This window comes from Leuciscus leuciscus, assembly GCF_965113295.1.
Source record: "Leuciscus leuciscus genome assembly, chromosome: 2".
NCBI lineage: Eukaryota > Metazoa > Chordata > Actinopteri > Cypriniformes > Leuciscidae > Leuciscus > Leuciscus leuciscus.
The window spans coordinates 51,645,917-51,658,414 of NC_138726.1; the positions used below are offsets into that span (position 1 = coordinate 51,645,917).

Sequence of the window (12,498 nt, forward strand, 5' to 3'; positions counted from 1 at the left end):
GTGGCCAAATGTGATGTCTGGCGTAGGGAAATCTTCACTCTTTATTCAAATATTATACAAATTTTGTTAAAGATTTTCTAGGCACATTGCATAAATTGTGTGGACATAATTTTTGGTCTGGCTGTCCTGCAGAGAAATTATGAACACATGCAAAAACAATAAAGAACCAGCGAAATATTAATGAAATATTTTATAAAATAAAACCTGTAGCTGTAGTTTAAGCCAAATAATTTAGTCAGATACATACCTTAACCAAGTTTAGTGTTCTGTTTTATATATTTAACATATATTATCATATTTTGATGGTTAAATCGAACATGCAGGGTCATTAAAAACAAATATCCCCTCTGAACATCACTTTAGGCCACTACTATATGACTCTGACTTCATAAATATATTCACTCTAATAGCTCGCATGCACTTAAGGCAAATCATACCTCTAAAGTAAACAGCATTATGCTTTATCAGCTTCTTTACTGCTTTGAGACACATGGCACAAGAACATTTTAGTCATGTTTATTGTTTGTGTTATTTTTTAAATTTAATTCAGCTGTAAGCAGTGACATTTATCTGTCTGTATCTGTCACTTTTTCTTCTCCATGTTGTAGGTGTGTGTTCTGACCTGCGGTACTGTGTGGGGTTTTGTGCCGGGGAGCAATTCTTACGCACATGGAACCTGGGATCCAAGATAAATGACCAAACGCTCACATACAACGTGCACAAAGCTCACAGTGACGGCACCGCGGAGATTGTAGCCATGCAGAGATATCCTAGGTACAAAGTCCACTGAACAGCTCGCGTGCATATATGGCCACAGTTCATAACAATGAGCCAGCAGGAGACATCTTTCAGGATCAGCCATTTGTTGCCATTTTTCTGTGCATCATGTAACTATGATAGCCTCAGTTGTTCTACAATACACAAATCTTAAATTTAGGCCTAAATATATTTGAGTGATACCCAAATATCATGAATCCAATAAAATAGAGCTGTCCTTATATGTTATATGTACTGTTTTTTGGTGTAAAGTTTTACAACTTCCTTCTGATTCAGGTATGTGGTTTGTCAAAGCACTCGACCCGGTACTGTGAGATTATGGAACGTGGCGCGGAGTCGATTCAAGGGTCGTCCTGTGCAAGTGGAGCACGGTCTGTTCTCAAGTTCAGACATCGCTCTGGTGCGAGACCTGAAACTCTATATACTGTCTGACCGCGGCACCACCAACTTCACAGATGCACCTACATCTGTCTACCAGGTATATCTGTGCACTACACAGGCTGAAGATATGAAAGGTCTAAAAATTGAAGCTGTTGTTTATAGACTGATCATCCGCCATGCTCACATTCAAGTCCATCTTCAGCAATAGCTATATTTACATCCACTTATTTTTATGCGCATTTTAGGATATTGCATAAAAGACGCTGGATGAAACGGCAAGATCTGCATAAATTCTAAAAATGCACATGAAAAAAGCATGCGCTCAATTGAGGCGGATAATCTTTTTATCCGATAAGAAGACATTTACTGAAAAAACTCACATGGCTTTGCCTCAACTGTGGATGTGACTGGATAACTGGCCTAACCGGTCAATCCGCTTCATTGCACAGCATAGCAAATGTTGGCTTGATCATTCTGAAAACCCTGAGCCAAAGTCTGTCATCAGAATGATTTGGTTTAATTCCCTCCCAGAAGCGTCTCACATTAATTCATTCAAAAACACCAGCATCCGAACACAAGAGAACATGACAGCGTTTATTGTGTTTCATCCGTGCGCTCTGAGACGCAAGTCATTTATGATGCAGCAACTTTCATTTTTATTACATACATTTTAGTGGCAATTTCCAAAGAAGTGACGGTTTTGTCCTCTTGAACACATGGGATGGAAACGCTGCTTTATTCGCAAATGTTTATTCAATATTTCAATTTTGCACACAAGTTAAATTCGCAACTTTGGATGGAAACACAGCTAATGTCTCTAATTAAAATATTGTTTAAGTCAAAGACAGTGTTGTGGTGTGTTTTAGTTTTAGTAATTTTAGCATTTCAGCTTAAACAAAAATGAGAAATATTGCCTTACCAACTAACAATAAGTTTTTCATCTAATATTTATGCTTTAATTTATTTTAGCTTTATTTTAATTAACCAAAACAATTTTAGTTAACAAATACTAACACTGGAGGTAGATTTAAGTTATGATAAATCTTACGTTTAAAGTAAAAATAATTAATTGAGTTTGTGTTCAAATATTCAGATTTAGTTGTAGGCTACTTGAGTATTCTCCAAAGTAATACTTTACTATTACAATTACTCAACCCTTGCAAACAGTTTCCTATCGCACTTTTTCTGTGTATGTTGCAGACATTGCTTGTGTATGACCTTCTTAAAAAGAGCTACATTAAGAAACAGACTGGACTGTTCATCTTTCCCTGTCCTCGGCAAGACTATCGGCTCTTGGAGGGTGAAATTCTGTTGGGCCTTTCAGAAACACGGTAAGAACACCAACTATTTATCACTTCCTCATTCAGCAGAAACAGAAAATTACTGTATTGCTTAGTCTAGCTTGAGTAATAATCACAAGTTGACATGAATATGTTATGTAGGGATCATCTGATATTGTGGGATCTGGACTCTGGCTATATTAAAGGACGTATCAAGACGTCCTACAAAGAAACCCTGCTCTCCAGCATGGACAGGGATTCGCAGATTATGTCCTCAAAAGAGAAGACCGGTATTAAAACAGTACATGAACCTTGTGATGCTTATTTACCAGTGCATTTATACACATCTCAGTCCCACGTAGATTTTCACAACATATTCAACATAAAAGAAACAATCCTTAAATTTTGACCTTGTTGCACAGGTCTAGTGATGCCATGGGACAGGCGCACCGAAACCCAGACAGCAAAAAGGAGGAGACGGGAGCGTGAGGTGAAAAGAGAAAAAGATGAACAGCAGAGCCTCGAAAGAGAGAAGTTCAACTCTATAGACCAGTATCTTCTCAGTGGAGATGAGCGGGTAGAGAGACAACCAAGCCACCAATACTGTCAATTCACCAATACATCTATCTATCTATCTATCTATCTATCTATCTATCTATCTATCTATCTATCTATCTATCTATCTATCTATCTATCTATCTATCTATCTATCTATCTATCAATAATATAGGATAATGTACATTACAGTTTTTCTCAGTCGCTTTGGTGCATTTCTCACATCACTATTTACATTTGCACAACAGTTAGTTCAACCTCCACAACATTTAGTCATTTGTGCACATCATAGTAGCAGTTTCTCATTCCTTCCAACAAATTACAAATGCTTTTGGACATGCATCAATTGCTTTCATACAACTCTCTGCTGTTTTATAACATTATCATTTGCTTATGTCATGTCAGTCAAAATTAACTATACTTGTGAATGCTGAATAGTCATTCCATATAAAACTAATAGTCATCATTTCATTGCTTGAGTCATTACATACAAAAATGTTGAACTAGTTGTCAAAATCTGTCAAGCTAATTTTACACATTTAAAAAAAAAAAAAAAAAAAAATCTGAAAATGTCTCCTAAATTGAACAATTTCTCTCTGGTGAATATCAGCTTTCACTGATGAGGAACGTCTGGATGTGCATGAATGATTACTATGTATGTTGTATGTTCAGTTCCAGTATGTACTGCAATATTGTTTCCAGTTGTGCACAGCTCTACCCAAAGGGAGTTTATGTTTGTTGTAAATAAGGGTGTATTTGTTCTTTTACACAATGCTGTGAACAAATTAGAATTGCAAAGAGCATATGCAGTAAAAATGTGAAACATACATATTCAGTGTCTTGTACTCACTGTTACCTCACTAAATACAGTAATGTGTAACTTTACTGTATTTTTCAAATGGCTGTGCAAATAGTATATAGTGCTGTCTTGAGCTTTTTCAGGTAGTGTCACCAAGATCTGACTTTTTTGCATTGGAAAACATTTACAGAGTAAACTGTCGTAATGAAAACATGACAAAGCCATATCTTGTTCATAAACAATGGTGTCAGGACTTTTCATCTTGATGACACTGACACTTTCATTGACATGAATACTTGCTTTTGAGGAATGAGCTATCCATTTTGAGCAAGTGACACGCTTTTGCAGGTTTTCAACTAGGTTTTGCAGTTTGTACTAATTGTTTTGAGAACTGCATTAACTGTTGTGCAAATGTAAATAGTGATGTGAGAAATGCACCAAAGCGACTGAGAAAAACTGTAATAAACATTCAAATAAATGTGAATGTACCCAAGTTAACCAGTCCATTTTTCCTAATGTTATTAGGCAGAAAAGAAACAAAACAGAAAAAACTGTACAATACAGATAAGAGCCTATACAGCTTCATTAAATACAAATATGTAGCACGCACTGTACATAATACACTAAGATAATACAAATATATTAATATAGTCGTTATGGATGTACAAAGCAACATCAATGTCGACTTTGTTTATTGGTTTTCCATCTCTGAATCTCTCTTCTTCTCTCACTGTTCTCTGTGTATCACTTCAGGTGGTCATATGCTCATATTTTGCCCATCATCTCAACGTCTTCAGTGTGGTTTCTGAGGAGCATTTGCACACCCTCGAGGACAGCTGGTCCCTTTTGAGCCTCCGTACCGCTGCAATCACTCACTCAGGAGGGTACTTGGTGGTCTCCAACTACAGTGAGGCCCAGCATGCTCCATACCTCACCCTGTGGGACACACAACAGGGCAGGGTATGCTAATCATCAGGGCCAAATCTCTTGAATAATATGTCTTACTTTTTTCTTTTCAGTTGTGTTTTCTTTACTCAAAAGAAAGTGGGCACATTGCCAACTTCAGGTCCAACAGTAAAATCTTTCAATTTAAGATGCAATTCATCTTTCTCTTTGCATCCTGTAAGCTGAAAATTCATTTTATACATTAAGGTGCGGAAGAGGTTGAAAAATGAACCTGGAATCTGTTGCATCGCCATAAGCGACGATGCCTGCAGAGTGGTTTTCGGCATTTCAGGATTCAACAAGTATGTGGCACCCCAGTATCATAGCTTTTTTTTACAGGGTTCGTACAAGGTGCTTAAAGAACTTGAATTTGACTTGAATGTAAGCCCTGGAAAACCTTTAAAAACAGCCATATTTATTAAAAGGTACATGAAAAGTGCTTGAATTATTGAAAGAAAATTTGCGTTTAATTTTATTGATAAAACAATATTTTATCATGGAGATTCTTTAGAAAAATACCCCTTTTTTTCTTAAACTCAGGCTGAAAGTATGGGAGCCGTTCCGGAGGAAGCATAAAACCATCTCTGGTTATGGAAGTTTAAATCTTAACTGGTCCAGTTTGCTTTTTATCACTGAAGGACAATCCAAGGCTGTTTTATTATCAGGTACGGTAGACCTTTGACCATATTTGTGTTGGCTTACTCTAGATGCTATCCGTCTAATCTAGGTCGAGAAAAACATTCAAACTTTGGCAGTCTAGTATGGTGGTGAGAGGATTTATTAGGATCTTCACAGTAAGATTTGTTTTGTGTTTAAATTTGATTGACATACTAGGAAGATAATTATGTTTTTCCACAAGCCTAAAAAAATATGCGAGAATACATATTTCAATACTTTGAATTATTTGTTCAACAGATGAAGTGAGCATGTGGGACCTGGACAATGGGACGTTGTTGTCTTGCTTCACACCTGATTCTAAGATCCAGACCATCTCTTTACTTGGACCCAACAACGGCACACTGCTTTTGGGCTTTAGTGGCATGTCTACTCTAATCACCATGACGGTCAGCCAACAAAATGCACACACAAAATCCAGCATTGCTTGTGGGAAAGACCTGTTTGGGGAATCCAGCAGTAGTGAAGATGATGAAGAAACAAACAAGAACTGATTGGAGGAGGAGCATTGGACCAGTTATATGTACTATATAATATAGGTTCTTTGTCAAGAATGAATTCAGTCTGAATGGAAATATGGGGCTTTATGATCTCTGGCATTCACTTTGTATTGATCTTAAGGATTGTAAGGACATTTTCTTGTACACGGAATTTTCAAAGCACAGTGTGGAAGGTAGACATGTGACTGCTGTCTTCATGAGAAATGCAATGTATTCCGATCAGCATTTCCAGTGCTTGTTTTTCCACATACTATGAATTTACCAGAACTTCCCCGTCTTGCCCTTAGCAGTCATGAGATCCTGAGGTTACAATAAAACAAATCTCAACCACCCCCCTTTTTTTTTTTACTTTAAATTATTTCAGTGTATTTTCCTAGACCTCAGATGTATGTAGATTAACATAACAAGATGTAATCGCATGTATGCATACTTTGACAGTCCATTTTCAAGTGTATAGTAAGACGTGCTTAAAGAGACTGTCCTTCCGTAGCTGTCACCCATGCTGTGCATGAGTCAAAATTTCACTTCCTGCATTTCTGTCACATGAATGATGAGCAAAAACACTTCCTGCTTAACTCAATGTCTAAGGAGTTTTTTTTTTTTTTTTTTACAACTATAGCTATTTGCCTTAAGCCAAATAAAATTAACTGATGCCATTTTGTTTCATTTCCTTTGTAATTATTGATTTATTTAAAAGCTTCTGTCTTTATTTATTGGCAAGTAGGAATCAAATGTAAGATCAGGACCTCACCCATTTTGTTTAATTTGCACTTGCTGATATGGCTCTTGTCTTGTGACACTGCACATCACAAATAAGTTTTCAGTTTACACACTGTAGAAATGCACTATTTGCAGTGAAAACAGTTTATTGACTCTGCGAAACGAAACTGACCAAATAACAGGGGGGTCACTGAGGTAAAGATGTGATCTTAACATGGCGGCCCCCTTGAGGCAACCCATGTGTAATAATGCTGCCTTCATGTGCTATATTACTTCCCACTTCTAAAGTCGTGATTACGAGCTCATCACATTCAAGTGCTTTGTTGTTGGATAGAACACCAGGTTTATTCCTGCCTATTTTTGGAAAAAATCATATTAAATCCAAAATGATATTTAACGTCCCATTCACCCACCCAGCCAACCTAGGCTGGTTGGTTGGTCTTAGCTGGTCTTTTAGTTGGTCTCCCGGCTTGATAATACCAGCCTTCTGAGCCTTCTAGTAGTCCTGCTCTTGTATATTTGTGGGTGATTAACCATGTGGATGGGTGATAACAGCCTTCTGAGCCTTCTAGTAGTCCTGCTCTTGTACATTTGTGGGTGATTAACCATGTGGATGGGTGATAACAGCCTTCTGAGCCTTCTAGTAGTCCTGCTCTTGTACATTTGTGGGTGATTAACCATGTGGATGGGTGATAACAGCCTTCTGTGCCTACTAGTAGGCGGAGGAGGCCCCTTCTGGCCCATATATATCAGCTGATAACCGCTGATAACGCCCATTCAATCGTGTGATCACAATCGGCTTGACCAGCTAAGACCAGCCTGGTCAGCAAAAAAAAAAAAAAAAAAAAAAGTGTCCAAAACCCCTCTAAAACCAGCCAGGGAGACCTACACTGGTTGTCTGGTTTCAGCTGTTTTTCCCAGCAGGACTAACAGTGACAACTGACAATATGAACATCCACCATGCTATCTAGATGGTCAGCTTGCTGTCGATTCTAGAATTTCGGTCAAATACGGGCTATTTTCGCTGTACAATATGCTTTAAATGATTATTCATTTTTGTAAACTCATATATTTAATTACAAGACAGGTGACATAGCTGTTGCAGAAAAAAATTATAAAGAATAGCAGTCACAGCAGCAATCGTTCTCCGCTCTGCCATGTTTAAAGTTTATGGCCTCAACAACCCGGGAGCCCCGAGCTTCCCAGTGGTAAATACGACTTGAGAGGTCGTATAGTGTCCAATTTTTACCTACTGTAGGAAACGAGGATTTACCATAATTCTGATAGCACGTGAAGGCAGCATAAAAACTCTACAGGTCATGGGAATATATGTGGTTTTAATTATATTTTTTACAAGAACAGTTTTAAACATTAAACTTCAAAAGAGAGGAAAAACAACTATGAACTGCTTGGTTGCCACATAATATAAGATTCTCAATGAATATCTGTATTAAAGATGATTGCCACAATATAAATGTATCATAAAAGCAGTTCTTCTAAATGTTCCAACAAGCAAAACCGACAGCGAGACAGTGACAGAATCCCATATCGTCTGTTAATTTTCGTTTTCTCCAAAGCAAGCTAACTGTATTGAATTTCTAGGACGCTTGTCTCACTAACTGTGATTGGACAAACACTCAAAGCTAGTGTGGTAAAGAACTTCCTTTACCTTATCAGTGGTTTCGTTTCAGAGGAATAAGTGCGCTGTGTTACAGGCTTTCGACACCAGTTTCTTCCGCTGCTTTACTGCTGACGATCCAGACAGTTTTTGTGTCAGGTGCATCTGAATAAAGGCGTAAAAATGAAACACGGATTATTATTGATCACGCTTTTCATTGCTGCAACAGGTAAAGTACACTATTTTACATTATTACTCGCTTTGAAAGGAAACGTTAAATGATGCTGTGTGTCCACCATTAATTAAACACTGTGTGATTTAGCCTAATACCTACTGACATAACATATTGAATCGCACTGCACTCTGGAACTTGAAAATAATATATAATAAAATACTAACATATGGTAGGCTACTAGCTGTATGTTTAAAAAACTGCAAGCCATAAAACTGACTGGTTTCATCAATAAGGAAGTGACTGTGCTCTGCTGTAACATACAACTTCTCGCAAATCTGTAACCTATAGCCTAATTTAATTCATATTTAACATTTTTGATTAGGTTATTTTTATTCATGAGAACGACTTTTTTATTTTTAATTTTTTTTAAATAACAGCGAAGAGATTTATTATTTGACATACTTTTCGATTTCCATGCATGACTTGAAACAACGCTATAAAGAGAAAGTGAAGGTCAAAATGTTGTAGGCTTAGGTCAAATTTTGTAGTTTCGCGTCAGAACATTATAAAGAATAAAGAGCAAGAAATAATAATTGTCTGAAATGTTTTTGTCTTGAAGTTGGGATGATGTAGGCTAGTTTTCTTCCCCTAATATTTAAAGTGGACTGTCTAGTCCAGTTCAGAAGTGAAAACTCTCAAGTGTACAAAAACTGTTACTGGGGTGCTACCCTTTAAAAAATACACCTTTGTACTTAAAAGAGTGCATATTAGTACCTTAAGGGTACATATTAGTACATAAATGGTATGTTAACATTTTTAAAGGGGAGGGGGATTTAAGGTTTATTGGGACACCTTTTCCCAGTCATCTCAATGGCAAAAAGTGAACTAATCAACCTGAACTTCCCCCTACTGTCCCAGTGACAGCTTTTGAACCATTTCTTCTGAGAGTGCACCCAAGTGTAAATTTTTCTACTGGTTTCTACACAATTTTTTTTTCTACTGTTAAACAAACTTTACCTAAAGCAAAGATAGTGTGAGTTATTTTGTCAGCACTTTCTGTTATGCGGCTAATCTAAGGATCACACATCACGTGAAATCGGCTAAAGTGAATTATCACATTTCCCTATTGGGAAATTGTAACGTGTGTGTACTTGTGACAGCGCGCGCACTTGTTGGGAGGAAGTGAATGTATGTAAACACCATGTGTAAAACAGATGGAGGCTCTCTGTATAGTGTGTACTTTCTTCTCAAAAATGTTTACCTTGCTAAATATGTTTTATACGGATAATTATTATTAATTTTAAATTATGAATCTTTTGTTTTGCCACTGAATTCTCTTGCCAGATGTAGCTCACGCTTGGGAACAAATTTTCTCACATTCATTGTCTGCATCTTTTTCCTCAGCTCTCACCTCAGGTGAATATAGTTCAGCTTTTATGGCCAAAACGGCCACAACAACCCTCAAACCAAACACAACAACCCTCAAACCAACCACAACAACCCCCAAACCAACCACAACAACCCCCAAACCAACCACAACAACCCCCAAACCAACCACAACAACCCCCAAACCAACCCCCCACCCAAACACAACAACCCCCCACCCAAACACAACAACCCCCCACCCAAACACAACAACCCCCCATCCAAACACAACAACCCCCCACCCAAACACAACAACCCACAGCCCGAACGCAACAACCCACAGCCCGAACGCAACAACCCACAACCCGAACACAACAACTGCCCTTCCACCAGCACCAACGCCACCCACCAACATGACAAAGGGGAGTTATAATGTTACTGATGCAAAAGGCAATATCTGTATTCTGGCTGACTTGGAAATCGGGATCCGTGTGAACACCAAGGAGGTAAGAAGCTTTCTGTCGGAGTGATAGATCTATGTTACATCCAAATGCGATTCTTGCTTATTATATCTAAATCGACTTGTATCTTTCTCACTGTCTACCTTGTCATTTCTCCATATTCCATATAAATATTATCCATCTGAAACATTTCTGTCTTTCTAGGTTAATGGGACGTTCATTGTTCAGCCAAGCAAAACTACTACCGATGGACAATGTGCGGAGAAAACGGCTGATATCATTCTCAATTTTGCTGAAGGCCAAATTTCCCTAAAATTTAAAAATGTAAGTTTGTTTATGGATTTTCAAAAATAGCCTATTCGAAACAATGTTGTCATGTATGATGAAATATAATCAACAAGATCTAGAAGATTTCTTTTACCATTGTACTTAGTTTTTATCAGGCTAGTGGTGTTTTTTTTTTTGCAAAAAGAATTGATGTATCTTTCAGTACAACCTGAGTTTGTGTGGTCTGAAAACAGAACTTTGAGGCACTTTAGGAGGAAGTATAAAACACTGTGTTATTTATTATCTCTGCCTGAGCCGCCTCCCACAAACAATGTAACCAATAAGCTCACAGGGAGGCACCCGCTGTCTCAGCTGATTGATTATGAGATGGTGACCCACATCATATCAGTATGATGCAGTTATGTAGATAATGTTTGTTACTCAGGTGGTTTATTGCTTGTTACAGGATTGTTGTTGTGATTAAAGTATTTATAATGCATGATGATTCTTATTCTATTGTGTTTGTGTATTTTTGGATAATTTTCTAATTATCTTTTTTTGGACTTTCCAGGATGACACAAAAAAAAAGGTCTATGTCGAGTTAGTGGAGTATGATTTGAACTATGCTTTCAAACGTGGAGGTAAATTCCCTGCCATATGACTGGCCCAGTTTGCCTTGTAAAACACCCACAACAACACACATCCTCAATTTTCAGCAATTTATTCCCAGGACTTTCAACTGTTACCTGTATAGTTACACAGTTTTTTATTGGGTATCTAAACAAAGAGGTTAAATATTTGTATTGGTCTTTTTTTTTTTTTTACTTTAATAAATTATGTATAATTTTTTTTGCTCATTGGTTCCTCAAAAATCTACTGAAAACAGAATTCTTCCTTGAAAATTCTTTTAAAGTGATATAAATAGCCAAGCCTAAATAAAACAAATAAACACTAGGCCATGCTGGTCAACCAGTTTGGCAACAGTAAATGTCACATGCTGACAAGGAAGTATTACTGTCATTTTGGTTACAGTAAATGTGTCCTTTCCCTCCCAGTGAAAAATCCATGTGTGAATGCATTTCATTTTGACTTAAAAAACAATATGACCTTGCATAAAGACTAGTTTTTATGTCCATGTGAATACATTTTCCCTATTTCAAACAAGTTGTAGTGGAAGTGTTTTGACTATAATTATGACTATTATCGTTACAATTTCGTTTGTATGTTTGATCAAATTATTTTTATTTTTGTCAACAAAGCAAAGATAAATTACTCAGGGAAGAACGAGTCTCTTGAGCTGTTTTCCGCGGATCCGGGTCACTCTTACTCCTGCAGTGCTGAGACCGTGTACATGGGGAACGGTGGGAGTCTAGTTCTGACCAATTACAGACTTCAGGCCTTCAACATCAAAAACAAGAATTTTGGCACAAGTAAGTACAGAGTAATGACACTTCAATATCTTAAAGCACCCCATCCTTGTAGTCCTTAAAGAAACCTCTATGTTACACTCCACATCGATGTTATGTTGCTATTTGGACTCTCCTGTTTGCCTTTTTTATGCACCGTATAGCTTATGTCCTGATCACAGTGATTTTACCAAGTAAGACTAGCCTGGGAAAACCCAGACAACTTCCGGAAAATTTAGATTTGCTCTGCAAGTAGTCTGGCAAAGAGCTCATTCAGGCCCATTTCTAATCCCTCGAAATCGCGGCACCAATCAGAAACGTTGAGGCGGGCTTTACACGATGACGATCGCTCTGATTGGTTTTAGGTCTATCCCAGAGGCATTTGAGCGACGTCCGTTGGTGAAGCGCAGCAACTTTTAAATGCATTATTATATTAAAATTGCAAACACATGAGGACAGTCTCCATGAAAGACCCACTGGCAGATGAACGTGCTACTACATTTCTCTCCGAAACGGTAGGAAATGAAATTAGATTTAATAGAGGATTTTAACTGTGACAAGATGATTGACAGTG

General features: G+C 37.5%; 2 protein-coding genes across 5 annotated transcripts in view; both read left to right on the top strand.

Moving 5' to 3' along the window:
* LOC309487713 (uncharacterized protein) overlaps positions 1–6,568 on the top strand; it is a 31,894-nt gene extending 25,326 nt beyond the window's left edge. For all 3 annotated transcript variants that reach the window (XM_082155508.1, XM_082155509.1, XM_082155510.1), the window contains 9 exons: positions 609–774; positions 1,054–1,255; positions 2,359–2,489; positions 2,601–2,728; positions 2,861–3,015; positions 4,546–4,752; positions 4,945–5,039; positions 5,278–5,402; positions 5,653–6,568. In XM_082155508.1, the coding sequence (XP_082011634.1) occupies positions 609–774; positions 1,054–1,255; positions 2,359–2,489; positions 2,601–2,728; positions 2,861–3,015; positions 4,546–4,752; positions 4,945–5,039; positions 5,278–5,402; positions 5,653–5,906 (1,463 nt within the window). In that variant the 3' untranslated portion in view covers positions 5,907–6,568. The remainder of the gene's footprint in view (positions 1–608; positions 775–1,053; positions 1,256–2,358; positions 2,490–2,600; positions 2,729–2,860; positions 3,016–4,545; positions 4,753–4,944; positions 5,040–5,277; positions 5,403–5,652) is intronic.
* A 1,752-nt stretch (positions 6,569–8,320) lies between these two features.
* cd68 (CD68 molecule) overlaps positions 8,321–12,498 on the top strand; it is a 72,224-nt gene continuing 68,046 nt past the window's right edge. For both annotated transcript variants that reach the window (XR_014203530.1, XM_082161350.1), the window contains exons 1-5: positions 8,321–8,479; positions 9,830–10,296; positions 10,456–10,575; positions 11,090–11,159; positions 11,778–11,948. Coding sequence is in view for 1 of the 2 variants with exons in the window: in XM_082161350.1 (XP_082017476.1) it covers positions 8,434–8,479; positions 9,830–10,296; positions 10,456–10,575; positions 11,090–11,159; positions 11,778–11,948 (874 nt within the window). In the remaining variant the exon portion in view is untranslated. The remainder of the gene's footprint in view (positions 8,480–9,829; positions 10,297–10,455; positions 10,576–11,089; positions 11,160–11,777; positions 11,949–12,498) is intronic.